The sequence below is a fragment of the Strigops habroptila genome, chromosome 7 (genome assembly GCF_004027225.2).
Source record: "Strigops habroptila isolate Jane chromosome 7, bStrHab1.2.pri, whole genome shotgun sequence".
NCBI lineage: Eukaryota > Metazoa > Chordata > Aves > Psittaciformes > Psittacidae > Strigops > Strigops habroptila.
In genome coordinates this window covers 52,683,937-52,709,813 of record NC_044283.2, presented here as the reverse complement: position 1 = coordinate 52,709,813, position 25,877 = coordinate 52,683,937, and the positions used below count along the sequence as shown (strand labels likewise).

The window sequence follows — 25,877 nt, the reverse complement described above, 5'->3', positions numbered from 1 at the left end:
TTTTTACATAATTTTCTTTATTTTTAAAGGCATAACTTTTTAAAAATAACTCCCGTGTATCAATTCAATGTTGCCTTGCAGTGAACAGATTATATAGACTTTTGCTTTCAGTCTGTTCTATTGTAGTTTAATTTTGAAGAAACTGCAAAACACTGTCTAGTTAGCTGCTGGTACTGTTATAGAACTAGGCTGATGCAACATCTGCTCTCTTAGTGTTTTGTATCACTCTTTCTGTAAATACTTTTTTAAAGGCCAAGAGAAAGAGAAGAGTTACTTGGGCTCCTGGTAAAATAAACCAGGCAAATGTGAGCTATTTTGAAGACTTTGAAAAACCAAGGCTGAGTGAAACAAAAAAAATTAAAACGTCTCTGTCATCAGTAGCAGATGTGGAGGATTGTAAGTATCTTCAGGAAAAAATAAGGAAACTGTGCAAAGCAGCTTTGAAATGAGAAATAATACCTTTTTAATAAATGAGTTAAAAAGCGCATTTGTATTGCTAGCAACCTAAAGCTGTATTTAGTTGCCATCATACTGCTGAAATTATGTTCTGTGAACCCAGTTTTAAGAATTACCTTTAGCCCGTAAGGAAACTTGTCTGCCAGCAAAGAACGCTGCCTGAAAGGGAGCTGGTTTTAGCACAACAATACTGGTAGTTCTTGTGCTGGGATTAAGTGGGAGCATGAGTCTTGCTATCCCAGGAGAAATAATTCCCAAAGGGAGTAAGTCTGATAGCACCCCCTCCCCTTTCTGGATATCGAGCTTTTTGAATTTCTTAAAACCAAAGGTAAGAGCTGAGGTAAAAGACAGCATCTACAAATATTTCTGCCATGCAGTAGCCAAAGTTATTCTTTAACACAGACTGCCCATCTAAACCACATTCTCCCCCCAGTAGAGGGTTTTTTCTGTATGTAGGGGTGGTGCTTTTTAAACCTTGCAGGATACTGTCAAGTGGTTCTTTCCTTGACAACTAAAGGTTTTCCTTAGTCTGTAATTAAGTATATATTCTGCATTTGGTTTAGTATTCATTAACTTGTGTTAAGGTGGTCAGCATAAGTATGGATTAGACTTCAATTGTGTTCCTTTTCATAAGGGAAAGTTATGAGGTTCATGAGTCCTGTGCAGTGTGCTACATCTTTGCCATTGAATGATTGTTTCCAATCTGATAAAATTCATGGATAAGAAAAATTCTTGATGTCCAGTTTAAAATCTACTGTTGTTTTATTTTTTAATACGTCTTCTTTTTCAGCATTGTTAGAGAATTCTGTACATGACAACCAATGTCTAATGGTTCCTGATCAAATTTCAGATGTAGAATGGACTGCTGGACCTAATGTGAATTGGGTAATCTATTTCAATTGTCTGATACATTGCATACACACAACATACTTCTCAGTAAGAACAGCCTTACTGTTCTATAGAACATCAGTATTCTTCTATACATCTGAAGAATTAGAACTGGTTAGAAAGTAAGTCTCTTGGTCATCTCTGAAGCTGTGGGATGGTTCTATGATGCCATAGTTTTGTGGCAAATGATCCAGTAAGCTTTGGTATTTAAACAGGACTAGCCATGAAAAGACAAGCAACAAAGAATATAATACTAAACTTGCTTGATCTCACAGATCAGTTAACTGAGAGCAATTCTTTCTCTAGACTCAGAGACACTTTGAAGAATCTGTAGAACTCTGTGAAGCATTAGCACTAGAAAAGGTAAGTCTGTTCCGTATTGTCTAGAAATAAGACTGACATTCCAACAGCAACTTCTAAAGTTTCTTGTGTTTCTTCAGGATGTTGCTTTAAATGAGATCAATGTCCTGCAAGCAAACTTTAACAACCTAGTATTGGAAAATGAGCAGTTGAAATCAGAAATAAATGAATTGAAGGAGAAACTCAATGAAAAAGTAGAATTGGATGAATTTGAAGCACTGGAAAACCAAACACTAAAAGTTCATGAGGTAAGGTGCATTGAAACAGAGGTAAGAATTCCTCTGTGCTCAAATGTTTTCTAGAGTTTATTCAGTGTACATAATCCTGGATGTTGACTCACAGATGGCGTTAATAGCTACATTCAGCAATAGAATAAACAAAGCCAGGGCTTAAACTGTATTTACTCAGAGTGTAAAATTTAGACTTAAATTTTTGGAGAGTTTCTCACTGAAGTCTGATTTAAACACATTTGTCTAATGTGTTTAATTTGAAAATTATATCCATCAGTTTCATATGTATGACATGAATTTCACTCAATTTCTCTAAGACAGTAGTTTTGCTGCATATAAATACATTTTGGAACTGGTCTGAAGTTACAGTATGGTTGCTAAACTGTATTTCACATTTTGTGTGCCAAACATCTTGGTTTACAATCAAAGATAGCTCTGACTTTTGGTAATCCTTTGAACTATGTGAGTATTGACTCTTAACATTGTTTAATTTTGCAAGGAAAACAAAAATAATAGTGTGAATAGTAGTGCCTGTGGAAAATTGAAACAGTGAATTTTCTGCCAAGAAGTCGGAGAAGGTAAAGCTACCTAGTGGATAACTTATGATATAGGAAATGCTGAAATGCTTTCAGTTCTCTTCACATTCTAGTGTTCTTAGTGGAGATGTTTGTTGTCTGTCCAAATGTTTTATGCTCTGATTCCGTAACCTAAAATGTCTTTCTTTAAGTTTTAGCTGCTCAAGGGCTAGACTGTGAAATAAGTCACAGCAAAAAAAAAAAAAAAAACACAAACAAAAAAAAAAAAAAAAAAACAACCAAAAAACCAAAACAACAAAACAACAAAAAACCCAACAACAACAAAAAAGAAACACGCACACTAAAAACCCAACCCAACAAAACTGTCAAACCAGCTTGAGATATTGAGGCATGGATATATTAATCCATTTCTTTCCTGATGCCTTCTCTGCAGATTACGAGTACATACAAGTCTGTTTAATATCCTCTGAATATGAAACTAAGGTTGAAGCTGAAGTTACATCCGTTTGCACTGTTGCCTCAGGCTACAATCTAACAAGATCACCTCTAACTTCCATTATGTTCCTACAGATATTCATGGATCTTAAACAAAAATGGATCCATAACAGATTTTTTTGATCTAGCTTGTATTTAAGATTCTTTTTAGAAGACCCTTTGTATAGTAGACTAATTGTGTTATCTTTCTTATTTGCAAAGATTTGTTAAACACTTGTTGATACCCATGTAGCAGATTAATTACAGCAATACTGAAAGGTCACATATTTCACTGAAAACATTAGTTGAAATCCATCAATTTAAATCACCACAGATACATACAGGTAAATTATGATTCTGACATTGACTTCTGACAGCAGTATCGTACCATATCTTCTAAAACAATCCTCTGACTTCAAGATTACAGATTGGGTTTTCTTCTCACTATATTCTGAACTACATAAAAATACTCACAGGAGTGTGCTTGTTTTAAAGCTTTTCACTGATCTTAAAATTACAGATTGCATTTTCACCTTGCCTGTGCTTGTGACTTGTAGATGAGTGCTTATTGTAGAGCTCGTCTAACAAAGACCAACAGAAAGCAGTTCTTCAATATTGCACATGCTTTTCTATGCAGTCTTCTGTTTGTGCCTCCTTTCAGAGGATGCCACTGAATGTTTTTGTGGCTTGCTTTACCTCAGTTTTGGCACCTGCTCATTCTTGTTAGCGAATAGATTAAATCATTAATAAGTGTACTGGGGTATAAAAAGCTGCTTAACGTTACTAGAATTTGAAGTGTTGTATCTACAATTTCTACATTAATTGCTTTGATCACATTGCTCTTGCTTCTCAAGCTGTTGCAGATTAAAATGCACTTGAATCCTTTTTAATTACTGGGAAGCTAAAACAGAGCTTTGCATCTTGTCTATCTGTTTGAAAGAATATGTAGCAACTTGCTTTGTAGCTCTTTAAATATGCGTGTGTATATATTGTTTGCCTACTAATAGAAAAGAAGGCACAAGACAGACCTTGCTTATTTTCGTGGTGTTGGCATCTAAAACTAATGGTGTGGGTGCTTACTAACATTCTCTGCAATTTTGCTTCCATTTGCTCCACAGATACAACTAATGCATGAAATTACCACATTAAAGAGTCTAGTTTCAAATGCTGAAGTGTACAATGAGGAACTTGAGGTGAGCCTGTCCATGAATTTACATGCAATAAGACTTGTATGGAATGTGCTTGGTTTGTTTATCTTTTAAATACTGTGTCTGCTGAGGACAACCTAGGAATCGGTGGGCTCTGGTTAGTCGTAGCAGCTATATGGGGGATATGTCTAAAACCCATGAATGTTTACTATGTACAAAGCAGTCTTTTGTTAAATTCTTGCCTGAAAAACCAACCTGGGCACTAGAATCTTCCTTCTCCTTTTCTTTTTCTCCAACTTTTAGGCAGAAATGAAGTCCAAATTGGAACTGCTGAAAGAGAAAGAGAACAAAATAAACGCATTACAAAAACGTGTGGAAGAATTACAAAAAGCAGGAGCAGAAAAGGACACATCTTTTTCAGTGGTAAACTTAAGTTTTCTGGGTTGAGAGGTGGTTTTGGTTTTGTTGGAGGTGGGTTAATTTGGGGTGTAAGTTGGTATAATTGAAACCTGCTTGCCTACACATTAGGAAGACTTTCTACAAAGCTGAAAATAATAATTACTGCAGTATCATACAGCTGTATTCTGGTGAAATTTCTATGGGAAATTCTGCTCTTTATCCCATCTCTCACATGAGCCTACTACTGTTTCTTTTAGAGTAAACTTCCCAAGTTTTCTAAGCCCAAATTTACATTTTAAATTCATTATAATGAACACATTTGCTTTATTATGTCTATATATTTTTTTAATGTCTGAGTGTTTATCTGTGTTTTTCAGAGAGATTCTGATAAGCTAATTGAGGAAATTCAGCAGCTGAATAAATCTCTCTTAGATAGTGAAAACATAGCCTTGGATGCCAAAAAGGAATCTGCTTTTCTCAGAACTGAAAACTTGGAGCTGAAGGAAAAGATGGCAAGTACTACTTAAACGGCATTTATAGCTGTACAAAATGCTGTTAGCGGCCTGTCTGCTCCCAGATTAGTAAAGAAGGCAATCAATAAAGACCAAATGTTATAGAGTATTTAGAGAAAGCGAAGGACTCATGTTTCAAGTAATATTTTTATTACAGAATTCATGGAAAATGGGTCTTCAGGAGAAAGATAAAAAGAAAATACAGGCCTCTTCCACAGGAGCAGGTGGTTAGTTTTTGGTTTACCGAGGGAGAGTACAAATGAACAGTCTTCAGGGATGAGTTACTGGGACATAAGACTTCAAATCTAATTTTGCCAGAGAATAAAAAAAGAAATATGAACTCTGAGAAGTGGGACTTCAAAGCTTGCTTTGAGGGAGTAAAGACAAAATGGTAGACATAGTTATGGCCATGACCTCTAAAGTAAGGTGTGTTTTGTTTATATGACTGACAGGAATGCAGTTGTTAAATCGTGGCTTATTCTGCCATAATTGTCAAGGCCAGAGTCGTTCAGGGTGACAACAGGAAATGTGACAGATGCATTATTTCAATGTTGAATACGTAGGCTTTCATTTTGTGTACAAATTGCATGTGTTTTTTTGTTTTCCTGAAGAATGAACTTTCAAAGAATTACAAGCAAATGCAGAAGGATGTTGAAGTCTATCAAAGCCAAATAGAAGCAGGAAAAGCCAGCTACAAAAAAATGCAAGCTGACTTGCAGAAAGAGTTGCAGTCTGTATTTCAAGAAAACACCAGGCTAACTTTGTTGATGGAGGGTAAAGTTCCAAAAGGTACTGTCTCAGGTGGTGCTTTTATTCCTCTCCCCTCTCTTCCGTTTTTCCTGTAATGGTAGGGGAATAGAGAAGACTTCAGCTTGTCTTTTCAAATACTTGGAGCTTCTGTCAGTATGAAAATATTAGAGTATCTGGTATTGCTGGCACATAGTAACTGCTTTAGCACGTTCTTGAACTAGTTGGAAACCAGCAACTTAATGTTTTTTATTTTGCATAAAGACAGTCAAGGTAATAAAGGTTGTCAGGGAAAATCTGAAACAGACTGGATGACAACCTAACCAATGATGACTGAATACAGAGCAGTAGTTTCATCTGTTAATTGCTGGCCAATGTACAACAGACTTTTCTAGAATTATACTGATATGATGTCCAGAATGCATTATGAAATTTCTGTTTACTTTTAAACATGCTGTGCTTCTCTTGCACTCCCTTATTAATCTAAACTTATTAATTCTCTAGATCTGTGCTCCCTTGAGGAGCTGGAAAAAAAGGCAGCTGACTTAAAAGGAGAACTAGAAAAAGCATTGAAAGAGAATGCACTTTTACAAAAACAAGTAAATGAGCTATCAGAATTTCAGTCTCTACCAAATACTGTTGAGATACAGCAGAAAGAGGTAAACAAACAAACAATCTTTTTCCTTGTTTCTATAGTGTACCTGACTGGTAACATATTAGTGGAGGCCTACTGGATATGAAGATTTAAAGCAAAAAGTTGTCTTGAATCAAATGACTGAGATTTTGCAACAAAGCTGACTAAATTATTGTTCCTTGGGTATTTAATATTTGCAGCTAGGAATAAATTTAAGATCACATGTTTAGTCACAGAGTCTACTATAATCAGGAATTTCTAGTCCAGCATTTTCCTGCCTACTTACCACGGTTACCATTGATGACTGTGTATATGTATAATGGTGTTTGATCCTGGTTTCCTGTTCTAAAACTTGCCTTTTGTCTAATTGGGCAAAGGGAAAATTTCACGAGTTCTTGGTAGAAATGCTGCCTGAGAAGCAAGTGACTTCATTTGCAAATCCTGGAAAACTTTTAAGGAAACTTTGCTGTTTGCTGGCGGGTCAGGGCTTAGTAGGTCAAGTTTGGTATAAATGTGTTTTAGAAAGTGTTTGCAAACAAACCCATTAAGTTTCTTTATCCTTAAATACCTGCTACTAAGTATGTGCAATGAAAATTATCCAGGGCAAGTGATCTCACAAATTCATGAATGCTTTGCATTCTAGTTCCACTGTTAAACAAAGCTTAATTACATGTTAATAACTTTCTTCATGATACAGAGTTCATGAAGTATTAATACATCTGATTATTCAGCCAGGAGTATCAGTCCAAACCTAGCTCAAACACAGGAAAAGTACTTAAAGAACACCTAAAGAGTTGGAGGAGAGATTTCAAGGCTTTGGCAGGGACTTATCTGTCTTGCTTCTCTTTGAAGGACTGTTTGCTAGGTAGCTCCCTTCCAGTAAAGCAAAACCCAATATACTGTACTGTATGTTTGCCTGTGCTTTATTTCCTATATCTGCACATGTACATGGTTTTTATTACACAGCTATGACAAATACTGATTTAGAAAATGCTATTTAATATTACTTTTCTGTTGGCAGATTCTTGAGAAATGTGAGGAGCTACGCTTATTAAAATCAGAAAGAGAAAAGCTGCTTTCCGAAGTAGCTGATAATGAAAGTAGACTTAAACATATGACTGAAGAAATTGGAAAATCAAAAGATGATCTAGCAACTGCACAACTTAAATATGTAAAGTCTGATCAGGAATATGTAGCACTTAAACAGCTCCATGAAGAACTAGAGCAAAAATACATAGCTGCATCAGAAAACAATAAACACATGAAGCTCCAAATAGATACTCTATCTAAAGAAGCTCAAGAGTCTAAAGCAATTTTGGATGACGTGAAGTTAGAGGTCAGTGTCACCTTGCTCTCTTTTACAGATTAAGACATGAGGAATCTGTTAATAGTATTAAAAAAACCCCACAAACTCAAACCTTTGGAGAAGTAGTCTTGAAGCTATAAATAACACTAGAATTTAAATTACTCTAGCATGAGTGGGTATTACTTACTCTATGCCTGGTATATAAGGTTGCAGGATTATGCAGCTCAGTGGTCTCTTTCTTCCTAGGCAAAGAAAAATATATGTTGCTCCAGGTTATGTGTTCTTCTGTATTTGACCTTCTAATTCTTCTTTTCCCATTCTTAAGTTATATCTTTATTATGTAAATATTTTTTCAGATACGCTGCTATGGCTCTCTAAAGTCATAGAAACAAAGGTTCCTCATCAGGAACTGGAGTCTGTTTAGTACAGGCCAAAACAAACTGAAGAACATCATTGCATAAATTGGCAATTAGGAAGAGGGGGAGGGGGAACAAAACAAACCCAAAACTTTAAGGAAAAAAGGCAACTGTATATAAAAACAGGATGCATATTTTGACAAGGCTTTGGCACTGATATGGCTGTCATATTCCAGCTATGGATTTGATAATTCCTAAGCTATGCTACTTCATGTGTGGTAGTGTTTTAGTAAGACTTCCATTGTTAAGCATTTGTTTATGTGGTTTTTCTTTATTTAATGTGGGAAAGAATATAAGCAGTGACTTAAAAGTTAAATTATGAACTTCCTATTCTCCTGTTGAAAGCTAGCATCTCTCACCCTTTCTGTGATAATATAAGGTTCTGTGAGAACATATACACATTATGCAGTTTTGCATTACAATGAAAATATATTGCACTGCGTTACAATGAAAGTATATATGCCCAAGGAAGTTGTAAATGCTCCATCCCTGGCAGCGTTCAAGGCCAGTTTGGATGGAGTCTTGGGTGACATGGTTTAGTGCGAGGTGTCCCTGCTCATGGCAGGGGGGTTGGAACTGGATGATCTTAAGGTCCTTTCCAACCCTAACTATTCTATGATTCTATATTGCCTCTTCCTTTGCAAACTAAAGCTCTCTAGCAAAGTGAAAGAACTGGAAGAAAAGACAGCAGAGCACAAACAACTTCTTGAGGTAAGAGAAGATTTTATTCAGACTCAGCAGAAGTTGAATGAAATGGAGCAATTAAAAAAGCAAGAAAAGATTATGGAGTTGAAACTGGAAGCCAAGGATTCAGAGATCCAGGCAGTTCTTCAGCAGCTTACTGAATGTCAGGAAGAAATAAAAATGCTAACCCAGGAAAGAGATGACCTGAAGCAAAAAGAGGAGTCTCTCCAAGCTGAGACACACCAACTCAAAGAGGATATCAAGGACACTGTTTCAATGGTAGGAATTCTGCCTTTATAGAAATTGGCCATATGAGTTAAGAGTGTAAGAACAAGTATAAACTATACTGAAACATGTCAGGGAGTAAGTTTTTGTGTGGTTTGCTGTTTGGTTGGGGTTTTTTAATCAGTGTGCTTACTAATGTTGAAAAATATTTCATTTTTTTTCTTTTCTGGATTTTTTTATTTTATTCTTAAAGAACATTCTAGCACAGGAAGAACTGAGAAATACACAGAGTGTTCTCAAGCAATCTCAGGACACTGTCAAGAATCTGGAAAAAAATATTTCTGAAAAACAATCCCAAATTCTGAGTGTTGAAGAGACGCTAGGGAAAACCATTAAAGAACTTGAAATACAGGTAAAACATGAAGTCAAAATAAAAATGCTTTCATGTGTTTTCAGACACTGAAAACAAGTCCAGTTAGTCTGCTTATAGTCTCTTATGCTTGTCCTCTAGAAAATTTCTAGGGCTTTGGTGAGAAGTGGACAGGCAAGTAGTACGGTCTGATCTAAATCTTTACCAGTTGCTGATCAATTTCTATAGGGCTTCAAGCTGTAATGTACACTCTAATAAACCTTTGCTTAACTAGTGTGCCCCTTGTTTGTCAATCTGAGTGGTGGCATTAGATGATAAATGGAAAAAGAGATAAAGGTTATTTAGAGTAGGAATGAGGCTAATGGTTTATAACGCTCAGTCCCAATGAGAAGTGTAACACATGGTTGTAAATGGCATCTCTGTTCCCAACACATAGCAGAAGGCTGATCCACCTGGTTTGGTGCCTGCTTGTTCAAAAGCTGACAAAGAAGGGTGCTGAGAATATTGTATGTTTAACAGTTGCTTCAGTAGCACAGTTTCTCTGGAAGGAGAACCTGTAGTATGTGAGAATAGGTTTTTCTTGAAGTATATCAGCTGCCAGGCCCAGTAAGTCAATGGTTGTAAATTCAGCATTTGCATGCTTTGGAACAGATGCGTAAAAATAATCCAATAGGTGTTTCTTCTTTGGTTGCTTCCCCTCAGGCTTTTTCCAGATAAAAATCTGCCCAATATGGCAGAAGAGACTGGTGAAAGGTTAGCTTTTAAAACAAATTGACAAATGCCAAAGACTCAGTCCTGGAGTTTTTCGAGTTTTGGTTACAGTGATTAAAAATAATGTAGTAAAGTGTACCAAATATTTGCATTTAATTTTGATTTTGAGTTGATGGAAATACTGTCTTTGCACATTTTTTGTAGATATTGCAAATGACGGAAGAAATAAAAATCATCACATCAGAAAGAGACCAGCTTGCTGAGGAAAAGTTGGTAAATAACCATAGAGAAAGTGATAAGCTTCAGGTGCAAAAGGAACAAATACTTGTCCTTACACAAGAGAACAATTCATTGCGTGAGAAACTGGACAGCTTACATCTGAAACAAGAAGGGGAAGAAACTTTGGTAATTATGCTAAGGCTGTAATGGAAAGCATGCTTACTTAGACTTCATCTTGAGTGAAAATAACTTGCAAAAGAAAACTAGGGAAAAGGTCCTGCTACTTGACTGCAGACCATTAAACACTAGTAGTATTGTTTGTTTGAAATGCATCCCACTCATATTGTTGTGTATGGACAGCTAGTAGTAGAAAGACAAACGCTTTTTTGTAAATTCAATTTTAGCTTGATACAGGATGGTGATATTCTGAGTTGATCTGCACAGAGACAAAGTTCTGTAAGTAGTTAAGCTAAAAATTGCTCACCTGGAAAGGGTGGTTCTGCTTTTCCAAAGCATAGCAAGAACTGGCTGTTTTCCTGGTAGTGAAAGGGATACTGCAGCAAACACTTTTTCTGTAACTGGATGTGCTGATTGCATATGTGATGTATGTGTATAAAGTGTGTGTGTACATAATACACTTTGAAAAAAGTGAAGTATGTGTGTATTTTTGTATTTATGGGGGAGCGGACAAAAGTCAAGAAAATAATTGTCTTGGCAGCATTATCTACTGTTAAGACTAGAAAAAGTGATAAGGGCTCTGTAGCTTGGGTGGAGGGGTGGTGTTGGGGTTTTTGGTTTGGGTTTGGAGGGTTTTCTTGTGTGTTCCCCTTCTGCCCCCACCCCCCTGCCCCAAGCTTAAACTATGGCTGTGAAATTCTATTTCTGGTTAACTTGTTTCAGAATTTCTTACTTCAAACTGTACTTTTACATGCCTCTTAGTTCAAGAAACTTGAATTGTGCATTGAGTTCAGGCAAATCTTACTATTCTGGAAAAAAAAAATAAATTACAAATCTCAAACATTGCTTCTGTTTGTTTTACATGACCAACCTGTCAAAGGTGAGAGATGTTTCTCTTACAGCTACTTCCCCAAATATGTTGACTTCTATCTCTCTATAAAATAGATACCACAGATTCAAGAAAAACCTATTGAGCAAGAATTGCTTCTTCTGAGAGAAGAGCTGAGCCAAGCACAAAAGAAACTGCGTGAAATGGAGGAAGCAAAGACCAATGAATGTCCAAGCGAATCCGAACAAATGGGGAGAACAGATTTGATTCCAAAACTGCATGAGTGTCAGGAAGTGAGCATTCTATCAGAAAGAGATAATCTTAAAATGCAACTAGAGAATCTCCAAAAGGAGTGTGACCAGCTAAGAGAAACTATACAGCAGACAACTAGTATGGTAAGACAAATAGTCCTATTCTTTGAGGATGATAGCCTTAATAAACTTCCGTCTTAAATTTTGGAAGTGTTGTTCTGGCTTTAATGTATTTAATGTACTGTTAACTGTGTTGTGTCCAAAGAATTCGGAGATGCAGGAAGAATTGAGATGTGCTCAAAACTCTATTGTGGACTTGAAAGAAAGTCTTTCAGAGAAAGAAAATCAACTCTTGAAAGCGCAAGAGGTGTTGAAGGAAACAACTGATGAACTCCAGCAGAAGGTCAGATGCAGTTTTATCAAGTTAAACTAAAATTCTCTCAGGATTGTTAACCCATGTCCTCTACAGACCACAGTTTTTAAGGTTTTGGTAAAGGCAATAATGAAACTCAAAAGTTTTTCCCTTCTTACCCCTCTGTGCTGTACTGCTTCTCAAAAGAATTCTATAGAAACAGAGGCAGTGAAAAGATCATCAAATGCAGCTTGACTTGCAAGCTACAGCCTTTGACTTATAACTAAACATGCCTTAGGGCTGAAAGATGGAATACTGTTTGGAATCAGTACTGGTCTTTTGACCTCAATGCATTTTCCAAGTCTTAAAACTCTTTAAATTCTAATAATGTGTTAACTATGTAACTCTGAAGGTACTTGAGCAACTAAAAGGCGGTTTAGCTCATTCTTTAGTTTGCTGCAGTATTATAAATTTCTTATCTACTTATTATTTTCATGTCTGAAACTGTTAGGCTTGATTTTTAACAAGCATTAATGTCTATCTGCTGTGGATACAGCAATGGAGTAATTTTATGGAATTATAATGTAGACACGTTTGCTTTTATCTACCAGTTAAAAGTGAGACAAACACTGAAATTTTACTAACTTCAGCACAATTGTTATGTTTTCCTATGTTTACTATAGCAGTAAACTAATGGAGGGGTCTTCGGTAAAATAATCCAATTAAAATAGCCCATATGTACAGATAGTGCTTGTGAAATATGATCCAGTAACACTTCTTAAATCAGAACCCGATTGCTAAAACAACAAAACTTAATAAATTAGTTTGGAGGAAAGAAAAACAAACCAGTAGCATTCTATCTGCCAACTTACTTCTACCCATGCTAGAGGTGATTAGAAATATTAATACTGTTTCTTCTTTGTTCTTTCAGCTCACCGAAGTAACTGGACACCTGACCAGTGTTTCTTCTGAATATGTCAAGCTACAGGCAGAAAAAGAACAAATTGAAAGAACAATGAATGAACATTTCTGTCAGCAGCTTGAGAAAATCAATCAGGAGAAAGATGAGCTGCAGAAAATAGTAGAGACTTGTAAAGCAGAAAGAGATCAGTTAGAAGCTGACTGTTGCGAAAGCAAGGAGAGAGTATGTATAAAATCTCTTAATAGGATAACATTTTAAAGGCAGGTTGTACCACTCTAGTTCGGTTGTGAAACCCTCTGTTATTTGGTATCTGTTTCTTTTCCTTCACTTGTTCATAGCGGCAGTATACTAAATTTACTTTACTAATCCAATTTAGACTTCAGAATCTCTCTCCGATTTTTAATCCCTCCCTATCCCCTTCCTTTTGGTCTTTGTGCCGCTGTGGGTTTAGGCACAGTTGTCTGCCACCTGCTGGACAAACACCCCGTAAATTCCTGTTTCACCTACAGTCACTCTGGATTTAGCACTAAATAGTAAAGATAATCCAGCTTTACTGATATCTAAGGGCTTGATTCTCCCACCACTTCAATTCATTCTGGATCGAAGAGAGAAAAACTGATTAGTGATCCTATTTCTCCTTCCTGATGTCTTATTTCCTGGCAAATTAGGAACTAACTTCAGTATTCCAAGTATTTGCATGAAAGGTATGCTTATGTTGACACTATTCAGAAAAATTCATTCAGCTATGTAGTTAACAAAAATTAAGATGATCATTTCTAAAGTTAAAAGCAAGTCTAGTAAATACCTTTTTCCCTAAGAGAAACTCTGCAAATAATTTTAAGAAATATAAAAGCTTTTGGATGAATGTTAGAAAACCTCAGGTAGAACCACCGATCTTTTAAGTATGTATAGACTGACTAATGTAAAAAATAACATCAGCAAACTTAGATTATCAAATCTTTAATTTTAGTTTTACATCTCGCTACTACACAATTGGACAAATTGTTCACGTAACTGGTTGGCAGGCTTTGCTTAGTGGAAGGAGATGCTTTCAAGGACAGAACTTGTACTCAAACTGAAGCAGGGTGGTTTTTGTGTCAAGTGTTTTGACTCATATGAAATAATGAATGCCCTGATGTGTGAGAGGTAGATTCATGTGCTGCCTCATAACTTTAATGTTATTTTTGTTGCTCTATTTTTACTCCAGATTATTGAAACTGAAAAAGAATTGAAGTGGCAGCAAGAACTCCTCACCAATGAGAAGATCAAAGCTGAAGAAAGGGAGGAACATTTGTCAAAGTTTCAGAGGCGGTCAGAGATTGTGGAGGACTGCCTAACAAGCAAGGTGAGGAGTTTTTAGTAGCTGTTCTGTCTCTGATATTTTATTACTTATGTGCTAACCTCTTGCTCAAGACAAATCCTATTTAATTTTTTGTCAGCATGTGATTTTCATGGTTGCTAAACAAGTATGAACATGGGCAAGGGATTTCCTTTATTAGTATTTAGAGATAGCATCCACAATTTCTCGGCCTTATAACGAAGTTGGTTGGTCACTCCAGTAGATGGGCACCTGTCGTGGTTTGAGCCCAGCCGGTAACTCAGAACCACACAGCCGCTCACTCACTCCCCTCCTTCCTCCTCCCGCTCCCGGAGGGATGGGGAGGAGAATCGGAAGAATGTAACTCCCACGGGTTGAGATAAGAGCAGTCCCGCAACTAAGGTATAATACAAAACCACTACTGCTACCACCAGTGATAATAATGATTAGTGAAATAACAAGGGGAGAGGATACAATTGCTCACCACCCGCCGACCGATACCGAGCCCGACCCGAGCAGTGATCTGGGCCTTCCGGGTAACTCCCCCCGGTTTATATACTGGGCATGACGTGTCATGGTATGGAATACCCCTTTGGCTAGTTTGGGTCAGGTGTCCTGTCTCTGCTTCCTCCCGGCTTCCCCTCCTCCCTGGCAAAGCATGAGACTGAGAAAGTCCTTGGTCGGAGTAAACATTACTTAGCAACAACTAAAAACATCAGTGTTATCAGCGTCGTTCCCAGGCTGAAAGTTAAAAAACACAGCACTGCACCAGCTACTAAGAAGGAGAAAAATGACTGCTATAGCTGAACCCAGGACAGTATCCACCCCTTATTCCATACCATTCATGTCATGCTCAGATCCCACATCTCTCAGCACACCATCACCCCTGTCCCATATATACATATATATATATATACACCCACACCTACACACAGAGAAAGATATCATTCCCTAGTCCATGGACCAATCCCTGTAAAATTGCTGAACTCATCCAGTCCATGATGTCAGACTCCATCTCTTGTAATAGTCTTTCAGGGCAGGAGGGACGGTATGTAGTGTTGGGTTGTTGCCTGCTGATGATACTGCCAAACTCGTCTGGTCACTGCTGAGCTCGTCTGGTTTCCTCAAAATTCATTCTTTGTTGAGGTGATGATCGGAGGGAAGTCAGGGTCAATTGCTGGCGACCTGAAGATATCTAGCTGGTGGGCTATAAAAGTGTTATAGAGCAGGCAACAGCGTACAATTGAGTTCATTGGCTGTTTTCCCCCAAAATCAAATCCCCTTGAGGTACACATCAGACTTCCCCATCTTCCTGCATTACCCACCAAGTATATCCAGGTCCCTGAGCAAAAGCAACCCCACGAGTGGGTTTGCCTTTACCTGAAGCAGGAATAACCCAGACTGTCTTCCCCAACAAATTCTTTATGTGCACCACAGGAACTTTATCCCCCTCTACAGTACGTAAAAGTTCTGATTGGGCTGGGCCAGCCCTGTTGGCAGATCCCCTAGTGCTGACCAACCAGGTGGCTTTTGGTAAATGTGTATCGCAGTGTTTGAAAGTCCCACCACCCATTGCTCTCAGTGTAGTTTTTAACAGCCCATTGTACCGTTCGATTTTCCCAGAGGCTGGTGCATGGTAGGGGATGTGATATACCCACTCAATGCCATGCTCTTTGGCCCAAGTGTCTATGAGGTTGTTCCGGAAATGAGTCCCATTGTCTGACTCAGTTCTCTCTGGGGTGCCGTGTCGCCACAAGACTTGTTTCTCAAGGCCCAGGATAGTGTTCCGGGCAGTGGCATGGGACACAGCGTATGTTTCCAGCCAGCCGGTGGTTGCTTCCACCATGGTAAGCACATAGCGCTTGCCTTGGCGGGTTGGTGGGAGTGTGATATAGTCAATCTGCCAGGCCTCCCCATATTTGTACTTCAGCCATCGTCCTCCATACCAGAGAGGCTTTAACCGCTTGGCTTGCTTAATTGCAGCACATGTTTCACATTCGTGAATAACCTGGGCAATAGTGTCCATCGTTAAGTCCACCCCTCGGTCACGAGCCCATCTATATGTTGCATCTCTGCCTTGATGGCCTGAGGTGTCATGGGCCCACCGGGCTAAAAATAATTCACCCTTATGTTGCCAATCCAAGTCCATCTGAGCCACTTTAATCTTAGCAGCTTTATCCACTTGCTGGTTATTCTGGTGTTCCTCAGTGGCCCGACTCTTGGGTACATGAGCATCTACGTGGCGTACCTTCACCACCAGGTTCTGCACCCGAGCAGCGATATCTTGCCACAATGCAGCAGCCCAGATGGGTTTACTTCTGCGTTGCCAGTTGCTCTGCTTCCATTGCTGCAACCACCCCCACAGGGCATTTGCCACCATCCATGAGTCAGTATAGAGATAAAGTACTGGCCACTTTTCTCGTTCAGCAATGTCCAAGGCCAGCTGGATGGCTTTCACCTCTGCAAACTGACTCGATTCACCCTCTCCCTCAGCAGTTTCTGCAACTTGTCGCAGGGGACTCCACACAGGTGCCTTCCATCTCCGATGCTTTCCCACAATACGGCAGGACCCATCAGTAAACAAGGCATATTGCTTTTCACTCTCTGACAGTTCATTATATGGTGGGGCCTCTTCAGCACGTGTCACCTCCTCTTCTGGTGACATCCCAAAATCTTTGCCCTCTGGCCGGTCCATGATGACTTCTAGAATTCCTGGACGACTGGGATTTCCTATTCGAGCTCGTTGTGTAATTAGTGCGGCCCACTTACTCCATGTAGCATCAGTTGCATGATGTGTAGAGGAGACCCTGCCTTTGAACATCCAGCCCAGCACAGGCAACCGGGGTGCCAGGAGGAGCTGCGCTTCAGTTCCAATCACTTCTGAGGCAGCTCGAACCCCTTCATAGGCTGCCAGTATCTCTTTTTCAGTGGGAGTATAGCTGGCCTCGGATCCTTTATATCCCCGACTCCAAAAGCCAAGGGGTCGACCTCGAGTCTCCCCTGGAGCTTTCTGCCAGAGGCTCCAGGTAGGACCATTCTCCCCAGCTGCGGTATAGAGCACATTTTTCACATCTGGCCCGGCCCGGACTGGTCCAAGGGCTACTGCATGAACTATTTCTTGTTTAATTTGTTCAAAGGCTTGTTGTTGCTCAGGGCCCCATTTGAAATCATTCTTCTTCCGGGTCACATGGTAGAGAGGGCTTACAATCAGACTGTAATTTGGGATGTGCATTCTCCAGAACCCCACAACACCTAAGAAAGCTTGTGTTTCTTTGTTGTTAGTTGGTGGAGACATTGCTGTTATCTTGTTGATCATGTCTGTGGGGATCTGGCGGCGTCCATCTTGCCATTTTATTCCCAAAAATTGAATCTCCTGTGCAGGTCCCTTGACCTTATTCCATTTTATGGCAAAACCGGCCTTCAGCAGGATTTGGATTATCTTCCTTCCTTTCTCAAAAACTTCTTCTGCTGTATCACCCCACACGATGATGTCATCAATGTATTGCAGGTGTTCTGGAGCTTGCCCCTGTTCCAGTGCAGTCTGGATCAATCCATGGCAGATGGTAGGGCTGTGTTTCCACCCCTAGGGCAGTCGGTTCCAAGTGTACTGGACGCCCCTCCAAGTGAAAGCAAACTGTGGCCTGCATTCTGCTGCCAAAGGGATTGAGAAAAATGCATTGGCAATGTCAGTTGTGGCATACCACTTGGCTGCCTTTGACTCCAGTTCATATTGAAGTTCTAGCATGTCCGGTACGGCAGCGCTCAATGGGGGTGTGACTTCGTTCAGGCCACGATAGTCTACTGTTAGTCTTCACTCTCCATTAGACTTTTGCACGGGCCATATGGGGCTATTAAAGGGTGAGCGGGTCCTGCTGATCACTCCTTGGCTCTCCAGTCTACGGATCAGCTTATGGATGGGAATCAAGGAGTCTCGGTTGGTGCGATATTGCCGCCGGTGCACTGTTGTGGTCGCAATTGGCACTTGTTGTTCTTCGACCTTCAGCAACCCCACAACAGAAGGATCCTCTGAGAGACCGGGTAAGGTGGACAGCTGCTTAATTTCCTCTGTCTCCAAGGCAGCGATACCAAAAGCCCATCTATACCCTTTTGGGTCTTTGAAGTACCCTCTCCTGAGATAGTCTATGCCAAGGATGCATGGAGCCCCTGGACCAGTTACAATGGGGTGCTTTTGCCACTTCCTCCCAGTCAGGCTGATTTCAGCTTCCAGCATAGTTAACGCTTGGGATCCTCCTGTCACTCCAGAAATAGAAATGGGTTTCACCCCTTGATACCTTGATGGCATCAGAGTACACTGTGCACCGGTATCTACTAGAGCCTTATACTTCTGTGGGACTGATGTGCCAGGCCATCTGATCCACACAGTCCAGTAAACCCGATTATCCCTCTCCTCCACCTGGCTGGAGGCAGGGCCCCTCTAATAGTGATCACAAAATTCTCCACTTCTGTCTTGTAGAAAGGGATTAGTATTCCTTATCACAGGAGCTGGAGTAAAATCAGCTCTTTCACTCCATCTGGGAAACTGCTCGCCAGAGACCGGAGCAGCAGCTTTCCTGGGAGGATCATCCTTGACCATTGTTCTCCTCTTCAGTTCATGCACCCGTTGCTCCAGAGCTGAAGTAGGTTTTCCATCCCACTTTCTCATGTCTTCTCCGTGATCCCGCAGGTAAAACCATAGGGTCGCCCGTGGCGTGTACCTCCTATATTTTCTTTCTCGAGCAGTAGGGCGCCTTCTGTTAATAGCTGAGGCATGGGTTGGTACGCGTGGGGAGCTGGATAGATCAGATAAATCGTCTCTCAATTGTTTGAACTCCTGGGACAGTTTTTCCACAGCTGAAATGATGGAAGGGGTGAGATTGTCTTTGAACTCTCGGAGTTGACGAATCAGGCAATCCACTGTTGGTGATACTCCGTCATTCCAGGTCATTGATGCCAGTGTGTGGGCATATGATGATGGCGCACTCCGTGTAGGTTTCCGCCACATGGGTCGTGTACATTCGACTTCATCTGGATCTACGGATGTGTTCCTGGCATCCGGCCTACGATAGATCATCTCTATAATGGCTGATTCCCTCAGGGACTGGATGCCTTTCTCTATCGTGGTCCAGTTGGCTGAGCGATTCGTAATATCGTCTTTGTAGGGAAACCTTTCCTTCACAGCTGCCAGGAGCCGCCTCCAAAGACTGAGGGCTCGCTTCTCTCTTGCAATCGCTTTGTCAATTCCTCCTTCCTTAGCAAGTGATCCCAGCTGCTTGGCTTCCCTACCTTCTAGTTCGTGACCGTCGGCCCCATTGTCCCAGCACCGGAGCAACCAGGTGACAATGTGCTCCCCTGGAAGACGGGTGAAATCTTTACGCATATTCTGCAGTTCGATTGAGGTCCGGGGTTGAGAAGTGACCTCTTCTTCTTCTTCTCTTCCTCTGACCCACGTAGTAGTAACTCTTGTTCAGATGCTGTTGCATGTAGTAATGGCATTGGGTCTTCATCTTTCTTCACTTTGCGGGTTGCTCTTTGTCGGCTTTTGCTTACAGGGGCAACAGACATTGTCACAAACTGGCCATTTGGTTTAGCTGCAGTGTTTGTCACTGTGGTTGGAGTGGCTGCAGTGCCTGCCACTAGGATTGGAGTGGTTGCAATGTCTATTGCTGGGGTTGGTGCAGCTGTTGTGCTTGGGAGTTGAGTAACACCAACAGCTGCTTTGTCTGTTGCTGTCGGGGTTTGAGTAGCTACTGTGCATGTCACTGGGGTTGGTGTAGCTGCGGTGCTTGGAGTAGCTATATTGTCTGTTACTATCGGGGTTTGAGTAGCTACTGTGCTTGTCACTGGGGTTGGTGTGGCTGCGGTGCTTGGAGTAGCCACATTGTTGCTGTCGGGGTTTGAGTAGCTACTGTGCTTGTCACTGGGGTTGGTGTGGCTGCGGTGCTTGGAGTAGCCACATTGTTGCTGTCGGGGTTTGAGTAGCTGTTGTGCTTGTCACTGGGGTTGGTGTAACTGCTGTATTTGAAGTTGGAGTAGTTGCGTTGTCTGTTGTGGTCAGGGTTTGAGTAGCTGTTGTGCTTGTCACTGGGGTTGATGTAGCTGCTGTACTTGGAGTAGCTGTGTTGTCTGTTGTGGTCAGGGTCTGAGTAGCTGCTGTGCTTGTAGTTGGCATAGCTGCGTTGTCTGTTGCTTTGCCATCAGATCCAGAGACACTTTTTTCCCTTTGAAGGTGCTGGATAGTGTTGAGCAGGGCCCTGTAGGCGTAGGCCAAGCCCCAGCACGTTGCCATGATTTGTCCCTCTCTGGTATAACCAGGACGACAGCACACCTCGTTTAAGTGTTTTACTAGTTTTTCCGGATGTTGCACTTGTTCAGTGGTGAAGTTCCAAAGCACTGGAGGGGCCCACTGGCCTAGGTACTTGCCCATACTATCCCACACACCCTGCCACTCATAACTGTCCAGCCTCAGGGAAAATCTCTTGGTGGTCCTCCTATATCGTCGTCTAATCCTAGACCAGATTCGAACCTGATACTGCTGAATTTTTGACATTAAACGAAATAGGATGTTCCTAGGACGGGATGGCCGTGGGTAAAACACACTCTGTATGTTTGCCAACATGCTGATCCCCAGCACAATCAGCAGGCAGGTTTCAAGGGTATTCAAAGGCCATCTAAAACCTTCAGAACTCTCAACTGCTGTTGCAAATAGGCTGGTGGGGGAACGGGGGGTGAAAGAGAATGCTTCCTTCATAAGTTTACCCCCCCAAGGAGAAAAAAAAAGATATGCAGTTGCTAAAATATTTCATTATATACCTCCCAATGTATAGAGGTGATGGCCACGCTGGAAGCACAAACCAGACCAGTTTCATGATCAGTGAGTCTATTGTATTACAAGTCATTACCATGAAGTACAGTGAAACAAGAACCTTAACCCAGGCCCCCCAGCCGATAAACGCTAAAACAGCAAATAGTGGCTATAAGTAAGGTACAACATGCTGAAACTCTGAGATCAAGTGCAACAAGTCTGAGAGCCAAATAATCACCATTGTGACGAGTAGTAACAGTGAGTGCTTCTCACAAATATGATTAAACACACTCTGGTCAGATCTGTCGTTATCTCAACCTTTCGTGCCCCACGTTGGGCGCCAAAAAGAACTGTCGTGGTTTGAGCCCAGCCGGTAACTCAGAACCACACAGCCGCTCGCTCACTCCCCCCCTTCTTCCCCCCGCTCCCAGAGGGTTGGGGAGGAGAATCGGAAGAATGTAACTCCCACAGGTTGAGATAAGAGCAGTCCCGCAACTAAGGTATAATACAAAACCACTACTGCTACCACCAGTGATAATAATGATTAGTGAAATAACAAGGGGAGAGGATACAATTGCTCACCACCCGCCGACCGATACCGAGCCCGACCCGAGCAGTGATCTGGGCCTTCCGGGTAACTCCCCCCGGTTTATATACTGGGCATGACGTGTCATGGTATGGAATACCCCTTTGGCTAGTTTGGGTCAGGTGTCCTGTCTCTGCTTCCTCCCGGCTTCCCCTCCTCCCTGGCAAAGCATGAGACTGAGAAAGTCCTTGGTCGGAATAAACGTTACTTAGTAACAACTAAAAACATCAGTGTTATCAGCGTCGTTCCCAGGCTGAAAGTTAAAAAACACAGCACTGCACCAGCTACTAAGAAGGAGAAAAATGACTGCTGTAGCTGAACCCAGGACCAGTGTGTGCACGCTTAATACATTTATTCTGACTTCAAAAGACACTGTGTAGACAGTATTAACCTAACTGGGTTTGCAATCCTTGGTGCAACACTTTCAAACTATGTTATTCAGTAAGTCTTGCACTTTCTTGCCAATTCAGTCTTTTTGCAGTTCTCACTTCTTTGCTTTTCACCTTTCAAACTCTTCCTCTGACTGTAGATCAGTGTAATCAAAGATTGCTTCACATTACCAAATGTGTTCTGTTGTTCATTAGAGCAGATAGAAAGACAATTTCATTGCCCATCTCTTACACTGATCTTCTATTACTTTTTTCTTGTCACGGGAATATGTGCTGACTGTCTTTTTGTTTCGTCTTACTTTACTGAAGACCAAAGTTGACTAACGTAGAGTTCTCAGTGTCATGATATTCCCTTCCTTTTTAATTTCTTTTTCTGAGCAATTAGAAAACCAAAATTATTTTTAAGCTTCTCTTGCTGTTAGTATGAATTATTACTGGATAATTGGATAATTATTATCGGATATTACTGGGTTATTGAAAATTGTGCTCTTTGTACTCGACACAATTGATGAGAGTACTTCAGAGGGTAGCATATAGACCAGAACCAAATTGTAATTCTTGGGTGGCTTTTTTTTCTTCACTACTTATTATAGCTTCAACAGTTAACTGAGATGCTAAACAGCATATCATGTGAAAAAGACCAGTTATTGGCTGAAAGGACTAGTCACTCTTCCCAACTTAAAGAGGAAATCTCAGTAATTAATCAAGAAAAAGATGAGCTACAAAAACTTCTCCAGGATGTCACGTCTGAGCGGGACCAGCTCAAGGAAGAACTGCAAAAAAATTCTGAGAAGGTTGGTGTTGCAAGTTGCATACTTAAGTTATTTGTAACTGCTCTTCTTGAATGGTACTTAAATATCTATATTTTTATTATTTATTTTAGTGTGCTGAAACAAATGCAAAACTGGAATGTGCTCTAGACCAACTGAAGCAGCGAAACCTGAATGATATGTCCATTCAGGTGAGCCTGGATAATGCAGAGCAGATGGTTGATGACAGACTCAAGGAAACGAACTTCAAAATTATGGTAAACTTACTTCTCTGCTTATTTTAAGGATGCACATAGAACCAGAACCTTAATACATTTGTTTTGGAGCGTAAACCTTGCTTCTGTGTGTAATGTATAAAACTGTTTGCCTGTCTCGCTAAGATGCCACAAACCATGGGATCAGTTGATTTGCTGTTGCTGTTCACTGACTGTGCACCTCATTCTGAGAATGTTAAATTGAACTTCTTAGTTGAGACATCTCACTTGATTTCATTACCGTCCAGCCACTCAATGAAACTAGTCATGTAGCAGTGCTTCACCATTTTCTTTTTGCAAAATCCCTTCCAAATACTCCCTTCAAAAATAACATCCCCATCAAAAATAAATTGCTTTCACATAAATCAATTTCATTAAATATCTTCTTTCCCCAAAATAGGAAGCTCCTCTAATTTCTCAGAGCTTTTTGTAATTAACTCTCCTGAGTACACTTTCTCACATCTGTGGGAAGTACTCCTAACCTACTGAAAGCCAAAATAAACTGGGATTTATGAATATTTATGAAACACTTTGTAGTACAGAGGTACTCCACTTTAGTCTGTACATGTGTGCAGAAGATTTGGGCATCATTCTATATATGCTAGAAAAGCCCTAGGTGTTTCTTCAGTTTAACATCAAAAGTGGTAAAGGACCAAATTGTAGAAATTGGTTGTGTAGCTTTCTTCATGTTTACTATCCTACATCAGCAGTAAGGAGCTAATACTGAGTGAAGTAAACATTAGTTGATCCCTTTTAATGGTGCTCTCCCCTTCTGACTTTTGTAATAGGTTAAGATCTTGTCTGCCTCTTGTGCAGTTTTCTGATCTTATCCCCTCTGTCCAACAGGAACAAGTACAAATGTTAGTTCCACTGTTCTTTTTATGGTGGAGTGAAGAGCTAAAGTGGTGAATCCTGTTTCTTTCAACTAAGAACCAAAGATGCAGGCAGTATGCCTAGGAAGTTTTGTATTTACTTTAAAACATATAACCTAGCTTCATATGTGATACTTGAGTTGCAGTTTACTGGGAGTGCCTTGAAGCCTATTGCATTTCTCGGCCTGCTCACTGCTAGATCACATCTCCCTTTTTATGGCAGAGTGTTAAGAACAATATCATGATCCCTTTCTTTCAACAAAGGACTGAATAGATGATGAACTTGAGAGCCCATCCTGAGGGCAGCCCAGTTGTCAAACTTGTGAACAGGCAACAATTTCATTTCAGGCCTGTTCTACAGGTCTTGATGTGGCCATCGAATCTAAATCATGAAAATAATTTGAGCTTGTGAAATGATTTTTCTGGAAAACTAAGAAATCCTCTGGTTTTGTGCCAGGGTTAGTGTTTTTTGTTATATTCCTGTGGCAAGTAAAAACTGAAGTCTTAGTCTATTAACTTTTTAGTTGTAAAACCAATACTTACTGCAGGGGCTAGTCCTGGAGTCTGATGGTTTATTTTAAGCTTCTGTTTAAAGCTAATCGCTCTTTACCTTACTGTGAATGAATTTGTTTCACTTGTATTTAGGAGCTTCTGGAGAAATTCCCAACTATGGGGCAGAGGTATGAACGTCTCTCTACAGTGTCACTTAATCTAAAGAATGAACTGAATAGTCAGAAGGCAGTGATAGCTGTGATAGAGACTCAGCTTTCATCGGAGCAGAGTAAACAAGTCAAAATACTTCAAACTATAAACGAGAAAATTAACAGAAATCTCCAGAGTTTATTGAACAAACTGAAGGTACCAACTTAAAATGCCTCCTATTGCTTTGGTTTGGGTTTTTTAATAAGCTCTCAAATTAACAACTATTATTCTATATACTTTAGCTTTGGAGTTTGGTTTTTTTTTTGGTGAATCCATATCTTGTAGAAAATAAATTGATGGTAAATGCTTTACAATCCTGGAAAACTGGAACTATTTAGATAATAAACCTTAGGTTTTGACTGTAGTTCAGCTGCTTTGCAGAGTATTTCATTAATATTAATCCATTTTAATTGGGGAAAAAAAATTTCTCTACTCCCTAGAGCAAATTATTGGACCCCTAAGTGTGTATTGCATGTCTTTTTCCCCCCACAATGAAAAATGCCTTGGAGATGCATATTTACTCTGCAAGACTACCCAAGAAGATTAAGTTCTATAGCCTTGCAGATATTCCTCAATTTGTAGTTCAGTGGAGAAACTGATTCCAATTATCAAAGTTAAGGGCAAGTAGGAAAGAATTCCTGTTGTCATATGCAGAAGTACAGTAAACAAAGCTTTTCTGTTTCTTTATTTGCCATTAAATGTTAAGGGAATCGGAGGGGAGGGAGGTATGGGAGGGCCATGATGACACACAGGTCTGGGGAGAGAGCAAGGTTCATGTCCAGTATACAAAAACACTGGACATGATCTCAAGAGTCAGTCACCTCTATAAATAGCCAGTAGCAAACAACTATTCCAAAAAGCCATATTTCATAACTTTAGGTTTGATTTTTTTTTTTTTTCCAATAGGTGCTTTTCAACTTTCATGGTTAAAGATGTTTAAGTAGTGATCTCAACTAGAATGAGGCTCTAAATCAGCATAGTGATATTATTCTTGTAGATCATCTGCACCTTTCACAACTCTTAAGAGGAAATAAATACAACAACAAATAACTTGCTTTGCCTTTTGAAGTCTAGATTCATGAAAGGCTGTCTAGAGCATTTCAGACTTTCTGGTCTCTTTAGGAGTCCACAAAAACTAGCATCCTTTAGAAATGCTGGCCCAGCTAAAAGTCTTACATGCCATTGCTATTTAGCTCACATGAACTTGATTTGTTTGGTCATGCTTTAGTTGTGCTGGACATCTATGGACTAGGAAAGTAAATAGATTGAATTATGGAATTTTACTTGGATGTGAGGTACCATTTTAAAGCATGCTCACTGATACATCCTGTGCTTCTC

General features: G+C 40.2%; 1 protein-coding gene across 2 annotated transcripts in view; it reads left to right on the top strand.

Annotated features, from left to right (window-relative positions):
• Positions 1 to 25,877, top strand: part of CENPE (centromere protein E) — a 45,087-nt gene that overhangs the window by 10,800 nt on the left and 8,410 nt on the right. Inside the window, exons 14-33 of one of the 2 annotated variants that reach the window (XM_030492749.1) lie at positions 252 to 396; positions 1,247 to 1,341; positions 1,651 to 1,707; positions 1,785 to 1,952; positions 4,063 to 4,137; positions 4,396 to 4,515; positions 4,869 to 5,003; positions 5,615 to 5,792; positions 6,255 to 6,409; positions 7,406 to 7,720; positions 8,758 to 9,069; positions 9,269 to 9,427; positions 10,301 to 10,501; positions 11,438 to 11,716; positions 11,838 to 11,975; positions 12,856 to 13,068; positions 14,054 to 14,191; positions 22,535 to 22,735; positions 22,825 to 22,968; positions 24,483 to 24,695. In XM_030492749.1, coding sequence (XP_030348609.1) covers positions 252 to 396; positions 1,247 to 1,341; positions 1,651 to 1,707; positions 1,785 to 1,952; positions 4,063 to 4,137; positions 4,396 to 4,515; positions 4,869 to 5,003; positions 5,615 to 5,792; positions 6,255 to 6,409; positions 7,406 to 7,720; positions 8,758 to 9,069; positions 9,269 to 9,427; positions 10,301 to 10,501; positions 11,438 to 11,716; positions 11,838 to 11,975; positions 12,856 to 13,068; positions 14,054 to 14,191; positions 22,535 to 22,735; positions 22,825 to 22,968; positions 24,483 to 24,695 — 3,441 coding nt within the window. The remainder of the gene's footprint in view (positions 1 to 251; positions 397 to 1,246; positions 1,342 to 1,650; positions 1,708 to 1,784; positions 1,953 to 4,062; positions 4,138 to 4,395; positions 4,516 to 4,868; positions 5,004 to 5,614; positions 5,793 to 6,254; positions 6,410 to 7,405; positions 7,721 to 8,757; positions 9,070 to 9,268; positions 9,428 to 10,300; positions 10,502 to 11,437; positions 11,717 to 11,837; positions 11,976 to 12,855; positions 13,069 to 14,053; positions 14,192 to 22,534; positions 22,736 to 22,824; positions 22,969 to 24,482; positions 24,696 to 25,877) is intronic. The other variant, XM_030492750.1, reaches the window with a different exon arrangement.